Source organism: Periplaneta americana, chromosome 2, assembly GCF_040183065.1.
Source record: "Periplaneta americana isolate PAMFEO1 chromosome 2, P.americana_PAMFEO1_priV1, whole genome shotgun sequence".
Lineage (NCBI taxonomy): Eukaryota > Metazoa > Arthropoda > Insecta > Blattodea > Blattidae > Periplaneta > Periplaneta americana.
The window spans coordinates 147,293,971-147,312,385 of NC_091118.1; the positions used below are offsets into that span (position 1 = coordinate 147,293,971).

General features: G+C 33.6%; 2 protein-coding genes across 2 annotated transcripts in view; one reads left to right on the top strand and one right to left on the bottom strand.

Moving 5' to 3' along the window:
• The first annotated feature begins 3,386 nt into the window (after positions 1–3,386).
• LOC138694681 (uncharacterized) lies at positions 3,387–9,561 on the top strand. The gene is made up of 7 exons (XM_069818659.1): positions 3,387–3,701; positions 5,750–5,935; positions 6,078–6,186; positions 6,556–6,689; positions 7,399–7,503; positions 7,603–7,771; positions 9,191–9,561. Exons 1-7 carry the CDS (start codon positions 3,387–3,389, stop codon positions 9,313–9,315), a joined length of 1,143 nt encoding a protein of 380 aa, XP_069674760.1. The 3' UTR covers positions 9,316–9,561.
• Positions 9,562–11,773: 2,212 nt separating this feature from the next.
• Positions 11,774–18,415, bottom strand: part of LOC138695196 (uncharacterized) — an 80,166-nt gene continuing 73,524 nt past the window's right edge. Inside the window, exons 22-26 of the mRNA XM_069819655.1 lie at positions 17,517–17,626; positions 17,157–17,225; positions 16,246–16,414; positions 14,239–14,418; positions 11,774–12,019 (exon numbers count right to left, since the gene is read on the bottom strand). Coding sequence (XP_069675756.1) covers positions 11,859–12,019; positions 14,239–14,418; positions 16,246–16,414; positions 17,157–17,225; positions 17,517–17,626 — 689 coding nt within the window. The 3' untranslated portion in view covers positions 11,774–11,858. The remainder of the gene's footprint in view (positions 12,020–14,238; positions 14,419–16,245; positions 16,415–17,156; positions 17,226–17,516; positions 17,627–18,415) is intronic.

Below are 18,415 nucleotides of genomic sequence, written 5' to 3' on the forward strand. Positions count from 1 at the left end.
TTGATTTCCCGATCAATAAGTTTGATGACGTAATATACGCCTACATGACGTTACGTATGTCAGCACATTACATTGTAAGTACGAAAAACTGTTTTAATAATACTATGGCAATTTAACTTATCTGAATAAGATTAATATAATACTAAAGTGTGTAGTGTAGCGAATCGATTTAATATACGTCCTGTATAGTAACACAATTGATAATGGGTAAGTGTAATAACGCCATCATTCGGATATTTATTATATTAGTTTCTTGTACAATATAAGATTAGAGAATGCTGGGTTTGCGGTCTGCTATCCCCCACTTTTCTTCCTCCCACTCTACACATCATTCCACTGCACTTCATTCCTCACATATTTTCCTTTACTTCGCTCTTTCTTCCACTACTTACTTTATTCTACTAACTACTTTATATTAATATGGCAAATAGATCATTCATTCATTCTTTCATTGATCCATCCATTCATCCATCCATCCATCCATCCATCTCCATTCATTCATTCATTCATTCATTTATTCATTCATTCATTCATTCATTCATTCTGAAGTAGGATTGCCGCGGGAATTTACGTAGATATTTCTGAGCACTACATCCAGAGTCAGAAAAAAAGACAACTCTGTGTTTTTGGTTAATAGATTAAAGTCTTTAATAAATTCGTTCTTATGAATTTTTTTGTACTTATTCTACAAAATTTCTCTATATTCATTTCATTTGATTTATTTTTACCGAATAATTTTAACAATAAATTACTATGTTACTTGTCACACTGTAAGATATTGTGTTTAATGTCACGTCTTTTGTGTCACCCTGTGACTGAACGTATGTTTTCTCGATGAAATTAATAGCTTTAAAAATGTCATGATTTTGAAATAACCTGTAGAATGTCATTGGTTATCTTGTTTGAAAGTAAAAATATGTACGTAATATTATTGGCCGGACTTAATCCCTTAAAAGTCGTTCAGAAGAAATATGATTGGTTATTCAATTGTATCATCCCATTCTGCTTCATCCATCCCCACCTCCAAGCCTAAGAGGTTCGTCGACGACGGACAGAAAGTCATTCTAGGAGGAGTAATATTCCAGCAGCAGCTGCGTTTCCGATCGTAGTTGAGGTGAGCCTGTTCAGCGTTTTTAGAGTTAGGTGATCTCTGAACTTCAGTTCGTGAGTTTGTGTGTATGCTATAAGTAGTATATATTTTCTTGCACTGAAAGCTATATCAGACTTCATTGAGATTAAGATCATAAGAGTTGTTTGTGAAGTAGTAGTAGTTCTTTATTAATAATCTTTAAAACTTCGAATTATTTGTGAGGTATCAATTATTGTATTATAAAGATACTTCGTGAAAGACAGTAAGGTTTACATTTTACGGTGCTAATTTTTAATGCTGAATACAAAAGTATGGTAAATGTTTTGCTAATGTTTCATTAACACAAAGTTAATCTGATCTTTCGTCTGTGGTTCTTTCGTATTTATAGAGCAGAGTATATTTTCCATAAACATTGGTTTCTTGTACTGTAAATTCATGTACTATTTTGACATACGAATATATGAGAACATTGAATTAACTCTAGCACACAGAACATTACAATTCTTAAATTCAGCAGAAATTAATCGGTTATCTATCGGAACAGTCTATTTTACGGTGAATTTCTTCGATGCTTATCTGATGTCGGTTTTAATGCTGAAAAATCGTGGGTTTAAGAGAAAAGCTTTTATTTTCTTAACTGCTAATAAATTTTGAGATTAAAATAATTTATACTTGTTAGACTTCGCTTATAGAAATCTGAAATAATTTTCCAACGCGAAGACTAAGTACTTTCGTTAATGTAGATCAAACTAGGAAAAGTTCATACTGAAAGCTGAATTTTATTATAGGCCTAATAATGCCGAAGTTGCAATATAAAAATTTCATTTTGGACCATCAAGGACTTTGATTTGAAATTAGTAGTAATATTAATAGACCTTACTAAATGACCGTAATGTTCCAGCGCACAAATCTTGTCTGGTACGACATAATGCTAATGTGGGCATTGTTACGCTAACAAAGTTTGTTCTAAAGTCTTTCTTAAATTCAGTATTTTTGGTAACTCATCAGAACAATCCGACATCACGAGCAATCCTGGATGAAAACTTAAATGAATTCGGTCTAGCCATAAATTAGCATAGGTATGTTGGCAGCTGCATTGTCAAATACGGCTCAAGCAACGCATGGAAGGTTGTTGAACTGTAACCCCGTAGAATTGATGTAAACACATGATCGCATTAGGCTAATCTGGAACTATTTAAAATTAATATCCTTCGTGATGTTTTTTTTTATAAATGTAGAATACTCCTTGGTATTTTCTTCTCTTGATAATAAAGTTGTGCCAATTTCGTTATGAATCGCTAACTTGATTTTCTCACGTCTTCCACCAGAGTTCTGTTCAGTGGCTTCCGTGGTTTTCAAACTTATTTTAACAAATGTTTAATTCAGACATAGAATTAAACTGTTTAATTTCGTAATTGCGACATTTTCATCATGCACTTCATACTACTCTTTGGGATAAATGCCTTTATTTATCATCCGTCTAAATTACACAGAATACTTAGCAGTATAATATCTCTTTGTTTGGTTTAAATTGCGATAACTTCTCGAGAGGAAAGTACGTCAACGAGAATATACAACTGTAAAATTTTAAGCTTCAATATTCGGCAATTTTCGTACTAACTTAGAGATGAAGAGTTCAGGAGAAAAATGATCTTTTGTTTTCGATGTTATTCGAAAACTGTTAGCGTAGTTCTTTGGGTTAAATGCCGCAAAGAACGTTAAACAATAGACAATGGAATATAATGGGTCTTGATATTTAATTTTTGAAGTGACCTACCACGTTTTTCTCCTGGACACGCTAATTGGCGATCGGCGTAATTTCCGCTGCAAGACACTGATTAGGTTATTTTCTGCGATAATTGGGTTACTATAAGCTTAGTAACGTAGGCTAAGTTCGGGTAATCATTTTGAGAAATTACTTATTTTCGCTTTAGTTTCTAGTAGCTCGACTTCGAAGAGGAAATGCTACAAGAATGACATTCTTAATCCACAAAACATTCTTATCAATATCGATAATTGAATGCATGACGCATTGGCTAGGCAGCCATATTTCTCACTCCCGTATATACCGGTAGTACAAGCACTTGTTGCTGCATATTGGTATTTCACATGCTTGTGTAGGCCTACATACGTGACTGCTCCCCGCAATATTTCCTGGACACATACTTTTCCTAAATAATTTACAACATGAGGCTGCCTGGTCGACACTTCCTGCCTAATTACCAGAATTCCGTTCAGTGTTGAGAAATGAATGTTCTTTCTTTGTTTCAGGCGTATAATATAGTGGAAACAGACTATGGACGTTTTGAATAAAATTCTGAATACAGATGTGGGAGCTCAACATGAACCAGTAGTTCAAAGCGCAGCCCAGGCTGGAAGCGTAGTTCAGGAAGCTGTAAACAATGCAGTTGCAGGTGTCCAAAACAATGGAGCCTCTCAACCTAACCAGGAGCCTGTGGTTGACGCTGAACAAGAGCAAGATAACGCCGCCCAAGTTGCTGCCCAGCCAGAGCAAGTGCCAGTCCCAAATAAGTTCGTGAAGGGCATTTCGAAGTTGCCTTCTGTTGAGATGGCTCTGGATGCTGGAAGTCGTGTTCATTCACACATTATGGTAATTTTACGTCAAACTTGTTGACTTTTTGAGATTCAAAGTCAAGTTTTCAGTATCTTGACTTGGCTTATTTTTAGCATTTTGTAAAACATTCCTCGGTATACACATTTCTTGTGTGTTATTGTATATTTAAGATGTTTCAGCCAGTAATATAATCTACACCTTTCCGAAATTAATTCGGACTAGTGCAGGAAAAGAGGTCATGACATATTTATTTTCTAATAGGACGGTTGGAAGTGACTAGAACTAGGAGGGTAAAATTGATATTTACAAAACTGTACAGATAGTATCGGTCCGGTATATTATTTTGTGATTAGCCAATAGAAGATTAGCCTATATTAATCAGTTAAATGAAGTACGGAGGAAAGTCTTTTATATTCATAAATATTCTCGGAAGAAGACTTAAATTAGTGAATTTTCTTTGACAAACAATTGGAAGTTTTTCCAACAGTGAAGAACTTAAATTGACACTAACAATGCCCGGTGCACAAGATAAACCGCAAATTTGAGAGATTGTGATAAAATTGTTCGTAAACTTGATAATTTTATTCGAAATGTCTCGATGAAACAAAAATCTTAAATTTTCTTGATAAGCTGTCATAAACTTCGAATTACTTTCGTAATTTAAGTTGTTTTAAATTAGTCACCTCACGAATTAATTTAGAAGAAATGTTTTTTCTGCGATCTCGTGTTGTACTTCAACTATATGCAAATGAATTTAACGTTTTCAACTGAAAATGAACCTACGCAAATGAAATAAATTTAGAATGGTGTTGCGGCTATAATTTCATACTTTTGACACAAGTTTTCACTAAACTTGAACCACGAGGCTAAAGAAATAGGATATCGTTAATTATGAATGAGAACTGTTTGTGTGAAATCTTATTAGTGAAATCAAATTTCATGAGATTAATTTCAATGTATCGTATTATCCCGAAAATAAGCCGCCCCTGGACATAAGCCGCACCAAGTCTTATTAAAGGGGGCAAAGAGAAAAAAAAAAAAGGTTTATGCACGAATATAAACCGCATTCTGATTAAGGGAAGAAATGTTTTTTTTCTTTTCTTAATACATGTATTACATATTTCCCTAACGTATGGTACAGCACACTGGCATCTAACACGTTACCATTATTGTCTTATTTACCGTAATCACTGCTAGTATTCGCTTCATCACTCTATTTTTTTCAGTTGGATTATTTCTCGTGAAATAGGCATCCCATCTTTCCTTTTATATTGCACGTAGTAATCCTAGCTTCAAATTCCGGATATGTCACATTTTGTGCCCTTGAACGATTTTCCCGTTAAAACTGCCTTTTTTTCTGAAAAAAATCCAACGTTGCAAATTAATTCGTCTAATCCATAATTTCTTCCGGCCTCTGTTAGTTGTGGTTTTGGCATAACGCAACAACTGCAAGTTTGAAGTATGCATCTAACTACACCGAATTCCTTAGCGTGAGGATGCTTTTCGCTCTAAATGATCATTCATATCAGCGTGAAATAGACTTTCTTACCAGTATCCAATTTTTTTTTACTGAAAACGAGCTCAAATATACAAGCTTACGAAACAATAATTGAACAAAATTTTTACGCCAGGTAATAGTTCGCATTGTTGCGTCATGAAATGCTGTAAATTTCGGTTACAAACGCTAGCTGTATTGTTGCAAAGGAGCATACCGTAATTTTTTTAACACGTATGTAAAAGCATGGGTAGCGAATAAGCCGCACCCTGATTTTTTGTAGTTGAAAATTGAATAAAAAGTGCGGCTTATATTCGGGTCAATACGGTAGTCCGTTGGAATATTATTGCGTATTGGCCATTTTATATTAATGGGTCTTGTGTTAAATTAGAAATCAGTTCAGATTTCATTCCTAGATAAAACATAGCAATTTGTAGAATTGTTAGAAGCTTTGAACTGCAAAAATTAATTTTTGTGTAAGTTGAACTGCTCTATAGATTTTTCGTTACAGGGATAGATTTTATGTACAGTTGTTAGACGTATTGTTTTAGTGTATGGTATATGAATTAACGAAATATTTTCTGTCCAGGAATCAAATAGGTTTTTCTTAAAGCGTCCTTTAACAACGATGGAAAAATGTTGCCGAGTAATGGTGCAAATGTTTGCCCCAGTCCTTAAAGCTTTCAGAAAACCAATTCAAGGAGTGGACAATCTTCTACTTTTTGGACTATCTTTCGTGTTAAGGATATATGGGAAGATGCTGGCAATACCAGAGGTAACTTGTATACGTATTTAATTGAAGTGAGTCTGCAGAATGTTCTGAAATTTTGAGCGAACAAATTTGAAAATGCATAATTAGTAAATTTGTAGTTAAATATGAAAACGTGAAAAATAAAAATGCGTAACTGTGTTTACAGGTGTTCCTGAATAAGGCTGTAATATTTGTGGAAACCTTGAAAGCTGGTGTAAGAGGATTAGTGAAAATGTTGGGTTACATCGAAAAACGTATTGCAGAACAAGAAGTTGGTAAGTTTCTTTCCAGTGAAGATTAAGTTTGGTATGTTAGTTAAAATGTGCAGAAATATTCGGGAGCTATTTCGGATTTGAATAGAACGTGTGATACTACAATCATCCAATCTTAATTGTATCAAAATATTTCGTATCGGAGTTCTATGGAATCTTGTAAAGTAAATTCATACTTGGGTGTTACAAGATTTTAGACTTTATTTTTGACAAAGATGTTAATGTGTTCCCAGTTAAACTTGCTGAAAGAATTTGTCCTGAAAATAACACAACTCGACCTCTAAAATAGACAAAATTTTGTCATTCAATCAGTTCACCATTATTGTAAATGGACTTGAGTAAAACATTGTTATAAAATTCTTTGTCGAATAGCACTAGAACAAGAACCAGAGGACGAAATAGGTGGCATCCAACAACGCCAAGAAAACGTCACTTTCATCATCCGCGTCAAGAATATATATGTAGAGATGTGGCACGTGATGGAATATATTAATTCAAACATCAAGGTAAGAAAATTGTTTGAACTGAACTTATACTAGGAAGTCTAAATTGGATAGCAGTGTAAAGAACCTTCAAAATAGGTCCATTCAATGATATTTTGTGAAAGTTATATTCGTTTTGGAACTGATTTCTACAGAAATGCGGAATGAAAAATTAAATTCAGAGTTCAAATTAAAATCTTACTATTACATAAATTTATAATGCAGGTTTGCATGGTCGCAAGTTTGAAATATTTGCGGAAAGAGATTTTAAATTCGAAGTGGTCAGAGTATCTAATAAATTTTGCTAAAATAATAAAATTATTTACCTCCTAAATTCTGACAACGAAAATAAAGAACTTACAAATTTCACTTCAGGCTTTCATTTCGTCTAGTTCCTCGAAGCTTAATTACTAAAGTAACTTAATTTTTATAATCTATTTAGATTTCGTATAATTACTTCAGTTTTATAATTGCTAAATTCACTTTCATTTGTTACATAGTGACGTTTCTGCACGAACTTAGTTCTCAAAATATCTCTCCTTTCATTGCACTGACGTTCAGCATAGATTTTGCCGAAATTCATTGCAGTTAAATAGGACTCGCTGTTACGTAACTTTTTCTGTGAAGTGTACTAGATCCATTTAGCTTACTGTGATGAATTGGGAGAAAAATGAGTGGACTTTCCTTAAAATTGTACTGTAATAACAAAATGTTGATCTATAATTTTTTTCAGGCTGTTCCCATTGTTTCAAAAACAATCCAAAAGACAGATCATTATCTTTGTTTGGGATTGGACTCCATGACACGGTCCCTACGCTATGTATTGCAAAAAGAAAAGGTAAAATAGCATATGCGTACCCATAAACTTTCATTGCTACAAGTCTTGAGTGAAACTTTCGTCCCATGAATATGAGTATGTAAAAATTGAATATTTCAGATCATTTTGGACGATAAAGTAGCTCCCAAAATGGACGTCTCATTGGACTACATTCGTAGTCTTGATGGAAAGTTCAACACATACAAGCAACGTATAGTTTCCGTTCATGAAGAGGTGCAAGGGACAGCAGCAGCAGCAGCACCTGCTATTGAACAAGACAATGGACGAGGTTCGTAAGTTTATAAATGTAGTCAAAGGAACAAACAAAAATTGATTTATTGAATCTTGCTTTGTAATACGTAAACGGTTTTGGAATTATCAAGCAAAACATTCATTACTACGAAATACTTTGAATACTGAGAAGTGTACAAAGTTGGTCAAATCCGAATGGTAATTCTAAAAAATGAAACTTGTTCTATTTGTACAAAATAATTAACAAAGTGACATTACGTATTTAGTTGAACGGATTTCCAGTAAAAAGAATTTCAAAGGAATTCAACCCTCCAGCGGTCGCGTAGATCACGATAGTGAACCAATACTTAATTCATGATTGGTGATACGAGATGGCAGCACTTACTGTGTTATGTTCTTATATCTTTCTAACTAGTAACTGACGAGTGTTAAAGGAGTGGTTTTCTTGGCGCTTAAATTGGTGCGTTCTTGAATCGCGTCTGTGCTCCGCATAGATGTTCTCAGTCTATGAATTTGGTTTTACATCATTTGTGTAATTTGACTAAATAGTTTGTGAATTTTGAAAATGTGAATACAGTGACTGTTAATGTGTAATCATTAATAATTAACCAGAAAAGTTAAAAATTGTGAAAAAAACTTGTAATATGGATCCACGCGACCACTAACGTTACATCTGAGCGCGCGACTACTGGAGGGTTGAACTACAAACAATTAAGATTAGTCTTAAATGATGAGATAAGTTAATTTCAAACAATACGCATATGGCCAGAAGTAACTTGTTCCAATATATTATTACACTTCAACAGAATGAATTTAAAATATTTTCTTGCACAAAAGTACTTCAGAAAAGCATAAACATAAAATCAAGTGAATATAAGATCTTATTCATGCCCCTGAAACAGGAAAAAAAGATTCAAATACTGGCTTCTATATTTGAACAGGTTGATTAAGTTTAGATTTATTTGGGCAGTTTCACTTGCATTGATACATAAAGAAATTACACTAACTTGGTTGAAATTGTTATCTTAAATTTGCTGAAACTGTAAAATACTGTTGCTACTGTTACTGTTTAGTTTAAGCGAGATTGAAAAAATTCCAAAATGTTTGTAATTCCAAAATTTAATACTCGTAAATGCCTTGAAGAGTGATTTACATAATGAAACTAAACTTCACGAATTTCTACATAAAACGAGTTGAGCTTTAACTTGGTCATCTTCGGAAAAAAATTGTACTCTAATATAATACATCTAAACAGTCTTGTTGGAGTAGAAATTTGACTCGAAAATTTCCGGAACCAGGCAGTTCCCAATGTAGATCGTAGGACTTGGTTCTAAATGCGGATATCTTTATTAGCGGTTATGAAAGAAAATGGTTAGGTTGATCACGTGCTACTTTGCTACTAGTATAATGCAGAAATTTGTTAATAAAATAAAATTAAAATTTTTCTTGTTTCCAGACGATTCTTCTGGAAAAGAAGCTCCCAAGTCTAACAGTTCGTCCGTCAGCGAGCATTCAATTCCAGAGCCAAGCACTTCAACACAGACGACGCACGTTGCTTCAGCAGATGGCAATCGGTTGTGATATTTGTCTTCCTAGATAAAATATTGAAGTAAATTTACGCAAATTCTTAATACAAATTTTAAATATTAAATGTGTAAAATTTACATGGTAGTGTAGTAGTGAAAAAAATCTTTAATTGTGCATGTAAGTAAAACTGTCAAGAAATGAGCTTATTTGTAATGAAGTTGTAAGAATATCGGTATACGTTACTATTTTAATACTGTTCTTTTAAACTTCTTCCTTGATTAAGAATAAATTGTTTACAATTGTACTTTCATTTTAATGTGAAAGATCCATTATCCTTGGAATATTCCAGGACACATCCTGTTCCAGCTCTCATACTGTAGGTATTCGGATTTGAGTGAATATTATAAATTGTGGAAAAATAGCTTCTTGCGAGAAAGTAAAGCAGGGGTTGCGTACGTGGTGTTAGCAATTTAAATTGTTGCAAAAGTATTAAATATTTTGAGCGGATAAGATTTGAAATATAAATTTCTAATGGTGATTGGGGTTTCATTTAAAACTAATTGCAGAGAAAACACTGGAATTTTACTTGAAGCTAATGAAGAGATGGGTTTGGAAATAAATTTCGAAAATAAAAAGTATATAGTCTCATGACTAAAACATAGAGCGAAAAAATTGGAAATAAATTCTTTAGAGGTAGAAAAAATTAAAATATCTTGGAGCAACAGTAACAAATATAAATCACATTCGGGAGGAAATTAAACGCAATGGGGAAATGACTTATTTTTCGTTTGAAAAGTTTGTCCAGTCTGATCTAAAAAAAAAAAAAAAAAAAAAAAAAAAAAATAATAATAATAATAATAATAATAATAATAATGGAAGTTAGAATTTATAAAAATGTTATGCTGAAAAGCTTCGTTCCACATCGACTGAAACAACGGGTGCATATGTGAAGCTTTTTACTTCATTAATACCTAAATCGATTTCAAGTAACGCACATTCCGGACCAGAAATTACATTAGAAAACTCACTCAGAGCACTGTGGCCATAGTTTTTGTTCAATATTTTAATTTTGTTTTGTATAAGTTCTGTTTCATCTTGCACGCTATTAAGTACGTGTAATACTTCCCATACTATTTCCCCCTTGATTCTTCTATGTATTCAATCCATAATGTGACAATGTTTTTAACTTGCTTCCTATAACTGGGTCACTCAGATCTTCTGACTCTCTTATTAAAAAGCGTTGTCACTGTTAAAGGATTTGATCACTTCCTGAAGATTAGCGAAATTGTTGCAATAACTGCACGCTGCCAACCAGAAATCCCTTCGCTTAAGTACAAGAGATGGATGCAGAGGTACACCAGCACGTTGTTTCTTGAATGCTGACATACGAGAAGGTGATTTTACAAACACTTTCTTCACATTGGATGTGTGTCGGTCAACGTTTGGAAAATGAGATCGTAATTCTTCCGCAATTCTGTGAGAGGCGTGGGAGAGGCAAATAACATGAATCATTTTTTTTTTCTATTTGGTTTTAAGGTCGTATCCTGCCTTGACCATGTAAAAGACTGGATCATTAACTGATATTGGTAATTTGTTATACATCTGAAGGCCATAGCAATTGCAAGGCACTGTTAAATAACGAAACTATTGTAGATGAATTACTTAATCCAGTTCTTGACTTATAAGAAGGTAGAGTCTTTTAGAATTTCCTACATCCATAGCCCCAACGACCACGTTTGTCATGGGACGTATCTACTAAAATCCACATTATTCTATTAATGTTTTCACTGATATTAATGCCTTTGTCGTAACCTTCCTGTACGTAATATTTTCGCAAAATTAGGGATCTGGAATTAGTCTGACTTTTGCGTATATTTATTAACAAATTCTCACAATTTTCCGTTCAGCACAGTCAAATGCCATCGATCTAGGCCGGGAGCGAACCCACAACCTCGGGCACAGAAGGCTAGTACTATACCGCCTGTGCTATCCAGGGTGACAGTACCTGAAGATAAGTAAAGTCTGAATAATTACGTAATTTATTCATTTTGTCGAACTGAGTAGGGAATAATTGAGCTTGTGTCAATAATTGATTAGGGAATAATCGAATCTGAGGCTGGTAGAATTCCGGTGTATCTCAGTCGGTAGAGCGTTGACGTGCTCCTCCAAAGGTCCCGGTTTCGATACCCGACTCCGGAACAATTTTTATCTTGAAATTATTTAAGTCAGCTTTACAGGCAAGCTATACCTGAAAGCCAGATTTGTATAATACACGTCACTGTTTAACAGAAAACCACAAATTTAAAGCACACATCTTGGTGTGTACTCAATGCTGATCTCTGAATTCTTGTCAACCCACTTGAGATATGTGGATAGAAAGGGAGTAATTGAGGCTGGGTCTGGTAGAGTTCCGGGTAGTCCGTTTGGTAGAGCGTTGGCGCGTTCAGTCAAAGGCTCTGGGTTCGACACCCGGCCTCGGAACAATTTTTCCCTTGAAATTATTCAGTGAAAGTAGCTGTTCAGAAATTTATTCAGATAAATATAGTTAGAATACAATGTTCTTCAAATTGAAACGTATTGCTTACGGTTTCATAAGCTCATGATCTTGGATATATTTTGAGTCTGAGTCCATACTTTGGTCTCAGTATCATGTCCAAAAGTATTGGAACATCTTCTCTCTTGTCAAGCGATTCTACTTTAAGTTTCCTCAACACAGAACTTAAGACCACCTTCTCTTCAAACATTGCAAATTTCTGACCTGTGAATAAAATCCACACAAGACTATATTAAATTAAATTTAATTTTATTAGGTACTGTAACAGAATACTACTAGCTAATTCTTCGTTTCAGCAATTTTAGTGAACTTTCAGCATGCTATCAACAATTTTTTTACGTGAACATAGAGGAATTCCAAGAACCGTTTACTGAGGTGTTGGAAATTTTTCTACTACATTATTAATATTAATGCCTAAAAACGCTCTGGTAATTTCTTAGAAAACTTCGTCAAATGCCATAACTGTTAATGACGTCGTTTTCTAGAATCGAACTTTTAAAGCTGTCTGTTTAGTTTTTGTCTTTTTTCTTCAGTCTTTTATGTATTTTTACTATTAGGCCTACTTATTTTTTCTTTAATTTTCATTTTTAGCTACATTAAAAGTAGACCTTTCCATTAGACCCAACCCACCGTTACAGAGTTAAATATTTTGTCGACAGTAATACAAATATGAAGTCTTGAAATCTATATGTATTCTGAAGTTTATTTTCTACTATGCTCTCTTCCCCATAGTACTGCATGTGACACGTTATGAGGATGAACTTTATCATCATTGGCAAAGTAGATGAACATACAAGACAAAAACCTGGTGAACATTTCATTAAATTATCTTTGGACAAATTATTCTATACCATATCGAACTCAATAATGGTGACTTACTTAATAATCCAACGTGCAGATTCAGTTTGTAGATTGGAATGGAATGGAATGGAATTTACAGGAGGGGGGACACTATGGCCCATCACTGAGACCTGTTACGATTTATTGCGCTAACCCTCAAACTAGGCGCATTCCCAGACCCAAAACGGCTGATACACTAAAGTTCGCTGCGTACCCAGGTTTCGAGCAGCAACCCCCCTCGTCCGTAGGCCAGCACCCTCCGTGTATCACCAATCGGCGATCGGGGAATGCTATGGAGTGATGATAAAATTGAGAAGTATTGACGAAATGATGTAGATGCTTAATATGGGGAAAATGTGGAGTAACGGTCAGCGCGTCTGGCCGCGAAACCAGGTGGCCCGGGTTCGATTCCCGGTCGGGGCAAGTTACCTGGTTGAGGTTTTTTCCGGGGTTTTCCCTCAACCCAATATGAGCAAATGCTGGGTAACTTTCGGTGCTGGACCCCGGACTCATTTCACCGGCATTATCACCTTCATATCATTCAGACGCTAAATAACCTAGATGTTGATACAGCGTCGCAAAATAACACAATAAAAAATATGAGGAAAAACAGGAGAATACCGAGAAACACACCAACTGCGACCTTGTCCGTCACAAGTGTCATTATTTTTCATTGAAAAATCAAACACCTGATCGGGTCTCGAACCCGGGCAGCCTACGTGATAGGCTGGAGGTCTGACCACTCAGTGTCACCGCAGTGGGTTAGTTTGTAGATTGAAGATGTTATCTTAAACATTTACTTCTTTCTACGAGTAGATGCATTCATATTTTTTTAGTGGGTTATTTTACGACGCTTTTTCAACTGCTGTGATTATCTAGCATCTGAATGAGATGAAGGTGATAATACCAGCGAAATGAGTCCAGCGCTGAAAGGTATCCCGCATTTGTTCTTAATGGGTTAAGGGAAGACCCCGGAAAAACCTCAACCAGGTAACTTGTCCCAACCAAGATTTGAACCCAGGCCCGCTTGTTTCACGGTCAGGCGTGCTAACCGCTATTCCACAGCGGTGGACGCATTCATATTTAAAAGTCGTTACATTAATGCCTCTTTAGTTTCAGGAGTTGACAACCTTTTATAACCAGTCTTGTTAAAATCAGTGCCGGGACCAGTAAAAATTTATTTTGTATAAATTCGTAGTACAAAAGTACACGACTACTTAATTCAGATTATTTTGTAGTGTCGTTCTCATGATGAAAGATTTATTAAAAATAATCTGCACTCTAATAAGGATAACCACGAAGATCCAGAATAATGTTGATAAAGTTTTTAAAATTATGAAGATAATTAACTTAGGGAATAGAGAGACAAATTAATTTAGCAATAACAAATATTTAAACATTAACATATTCAAAATTATTTTAAAATAGTTGTAATTATAGAATTTGCAGTGAGTCCTTTGAAATGCTGATTAAGGTTTCTCAATAATACGTTTTAAGCATGCATGTTAAATGCGTGCTTCTTCTCTCATTTTTAAATAAAAGTTGTTATATAAGAACGTATAATAAAATCGTCAAAACTTTACCTATGCAGTTCCTGGGGCCTGCGCTGAATGGGATATAAGAAAACGGATGTCTGCTGCGTACTTTCTCGGGTAGGAAATTGTCTGGGTTGAATTCTTCAGGGTTGGGGAATACTTTTGAATTTCGATGAATGAGAAATGGAAATATTGGCGTACATGTTCCAGCTGGAATAGTATAGTTCTCTGCAACAAACGAAGGTATTCATAAGTTTTACATCCGCTGAAAGCCATCTTAATACATCCATAAATACCTATAACTTATATCAGAGATTTTTGATTAATTTAATTAAATCATATGAGAACTTTAACAATCTCAATAAGTATAATTTTCGAAAATTTAAAATTTCTTGACAATAAAGTTTAAAATGAGCATAATGAACGGCTTAAAGATCCTAAAATTGTTGAATAATGTAAGAAGTATGAAGTATATGTACTCGTACATAACATTATGTAAAGACATAGTACAATGTGTAAATTGAGCAGGCTGTATGGTGAGCCTTGTTAGTACAATATGATTAATTTCAATGTTGCCTTAACTTATAAATTACTTTAAATATAAAGGAACAAAGAAATACGCAGAAGTTTCAATTTTAGTGTTAATTAATAGTCTTCTATTTAGAGAAAAATAGTTGTATACTTTTAGGACTTCTCATGTAATATATATATATATATATATATATATATATATATATATATATATATATATATATTCCATTTCCATGAACAAAGCATTAAGAAGCAATGTATTTCAGTTTCAATAGCTCTTTGAATTTAATTTCACATATGCGAAATACTTCCATTAACTATTCCATTCAGGGAGTTAAAAGTAGTAAATGAATTGGGTGGAAGAGAAATATGTAGTCGAGAGAGAAAGGGAGAGTGAGGGAGGGAGATGAGGAACGGGGGAAGGAGAAGAGAAGGGTTGGAAGAGGGAGTGAGGAAGTAAAGGGAGAGGAGGAGAGCTGAAGGAGAGAGAGAGAGAGAGAGAGAGGAATGTGTGTTTTAAAATAGGAAGATTATATTCATTTTTAATTTCATAATTTATGCATTCTTAATTTTTCCAAGTTTATTTATTTTATTTATTTGTTGTTAATATTAATGTGCTAGTCAACAGCGGGTGATCAATAAATAATAATAATAATAATAATAATAATAATAATAATAATAATAATAATAATAATAATAATAGTAAACGTAAGCAAGTATCGTTATTTGTTTCAGAGAGCGTATAATATTTCTTGAAGTAAAATATTGTATTTTGATCTGACAAATAATAAGAAATAAAATTAAAAAAAAAAAACATGCTACACGCACTATGCATAAATTGTAAAAAAAAATATTTCACATGTTTGACGACACAGTTTGATGGTACAGTTTTATAAATTTATTTTATATGGGCATACTATTTGATTGAAACATAGGTAAAGACTATTATTGAGAAGTCAACTCTGACAGTAATGAGTACAACAAAACCCTACTTAGACTCGAATGAACGAAACGGATACCGTGAACAGATATAGATGTGAACACAGTTGAAGCACTCGAAAGGTAAACGAACTATCTCAAACAGGACATAAGGGAGGGAAGACGGCTATGCCTGGGTTTGCAAACACGTCAGTTCCACAGCGTGGGTACAAGCATGAGTTTGCTGTCTGGCTGAAGCGGAGAAACGAACACAGTCCTTCAAAGTTAGTGCGAGAACAAAGCGGAGCGGTGGGGAAGGTGGACTAACGCAAAAAGCGAGTAAAAGGTAGGATTTCCATATCTCTAGCTGTAACTGTATCGATATATCGTGATCTGTTCAAAATACCAACTTGACATCTGTGGAAGATCAATATGTGATACTGTAAATATTCCGTTCATTCCATTAGGATAGCGAGCTTTAAATTCGAACTCTCCTGACCTCAAATTCGAAGACATGTTACAACTTTATCGTTAATTTCACATGTTACTGAATTTACAGTAATAACAACTTAATTTTAATACATAAGATAACTACATTTATCTTACTTATTTTCGTATCCACATCTAGAATTCTAGAAAAGCCTGGGACACTAGGGTACAGTCTAAGTGTTTCTTTAATAACTTGTTCAAGGTACGTCATCTTCTGCAAATCCTCGTAAAATGCTTCCCGATCAGAATCTCCAAAGATATTGTGTAACTCTTCCACTACTTTATCCTGAAAATGAAATAAGACATTATGTAACTAAAATTTGATTTAGCCATTATTTAATTGTTTTGAGATTAGAATCTGTATCTCGAAAAGTTGCATTATTAATGAGAACAGTGTCATGGATTTCCGTAATAAGATAACTTCGTTTTATAGTAAAATTTGTACGTCTATACTAGTTTAAAAAAATTTTGGTATTTGTTGCCCTACTTCGAAAAAGGACTGTAAATATTTGTTATGATATATTCTTTATTTTGACTTATACTTATGTCTTAGAATGTAGTTATCTTTATTTTATAGAATAGTTAGTCAAACTAGTTGTACGAAATCAGTAAAAGGTAACAAATAATAAATCTAAACACTTTTACCACGATGAACAATATTTTTTAAAATCTAAATTTAGTTGTATAGACTTAAAATTCCTTTCATAATTACAAGTAAAAAAAGCTGTTCGTAATTTATTGAACAGTATTCAATTTTATTCTCGTCTTATGGTATCATAACTTAAATTTTTTTCCGTAGACTATTATTACTTGACAATGTGCATTTCCACATTATTTTTAAACATTTAAAGGAAATCTTTAACTCTATAGAGAATTGAGTAACCATTAAATTACAATAGTAGAAGTGAATGATCTGAATAAAATTCAGTCCTTTTTAAAACAAGTCAATATGATTATGCTTTAGTTAAAGTGCATTTCTGTCTAGGATACAAGTTTGTTTCTTTATTGTAAATCTTAGAAGCCAATACCTGAATTTCTGGATGACATCCAAGCAAATACAAAGTCCAAGAAATGGCAACTGATGTTGTGTCATGTCCCTGAAAGTTAAAACAAAATTATCTAATGAAATTATTAGTAAAATGCGGTCGGAGTCCGGTGTCGACCCGATACTTCTTTATACCTTTTAAAGAGAATACCTTTATTTGAAATTATTAGTAATGCTGGACACTAAGCAATTATAGAAAGAGTATATAATTTGGAATATTTTTGTTGTCCATTGGATATTTTAATGAAGTTCTTTAGCTTTTACATAATACAGTTTCATATTAATTGAATGTAATCTCTGGCAAATAGAAGGTATATATTTGTTTTGATGATTTGAGTATCACCTCAAACATGAAAGTATCCACTTCTTCTCTGATGTCAGCATCTGTCAATAGTCCTTCTTTCTCTGACATCTCAATCAACAGGTCCAGGAAAGTTGGTCTTTTACTCCTACCTGTTAGACAAATTATACATTTTAATTTAGTTATTGATACATGATATGCCCGGCAGGGATATCGTTTGATTATAGTATTTAAAATACACAAGGGAAAAGTTTACAATACAATGAACATTAAAAAGAAGTAGATTGTTACGTCTTAGTGATGTTGTGACTAGAGTCTTGCGTTTGGTTACCTAGAGACTCCGAGCAATCCGCTACAGTGTAGGTATGTATGGAATATAGCGCGGCGTGTACACTCCAGATCTGCTGTTTAGTGAACATGCCAAAACAAAACAAATCTAGGCGCTTGGAAATTAGTGCTCTAATAGAAGGATTTGGTAGCGAGCACTTCGTTAGGAAAGAGGAAAATGTATTCTATCAGGAAGAAGGAGAAAATTTTCAGTTGAAACACTTAAAACGTTTACAGTCATTCGTAATGTGCAGAGAATCTTGAAGCAAGTGGAGAGTATAAATAATTTTTATTTTTTACTGTGATGTATTTCATTCATTCATTCATTCATTCATTCATTCATTCATTCATTCATTCATTCATTCACTTATTTATTTATTCTTTTCATTCATTTATACATACCTTTATTCATTTTTTCATTCATTTACTTACCTATTCGTTTACTTGTTCATTCATTCATTCACTTATTTATTCTTTTCATTCATTTATACATACCTTTATTCATTTTTTCATTCATTTACTTACCTATTCGTTTACTTGTTCATTCATTCATTCATTCATTCATTCATTCATTCATTCATTCATTCATTCATTCATTCATTCACTTATTTATT

Excerpts from the sequence above, each read along its gene's own strand:
- LOC138694681 (XM_069818659.1), top strand. The coding sequence starts at position 3,387 with ATGGACGTTTTGAATAAAATTCTGAATACAGATGTGGGAGCTCAACAT. Across the intron at positions 3,702-5,749 it reads GTGTTCATTCACACATTATG|GAATCAAATAGGTTTTTCTT; the intron begins GTAATTTTACGT and ends TTTTCTGTCCAG. Across the intron at positions 5,936-6,077 it reads AGATGCTGGCAATACCAGAG|GTGTTCCTGAATAAGGCTGT; the intron begins GTAACTTGTATA and ends CTGTGTTTACAG.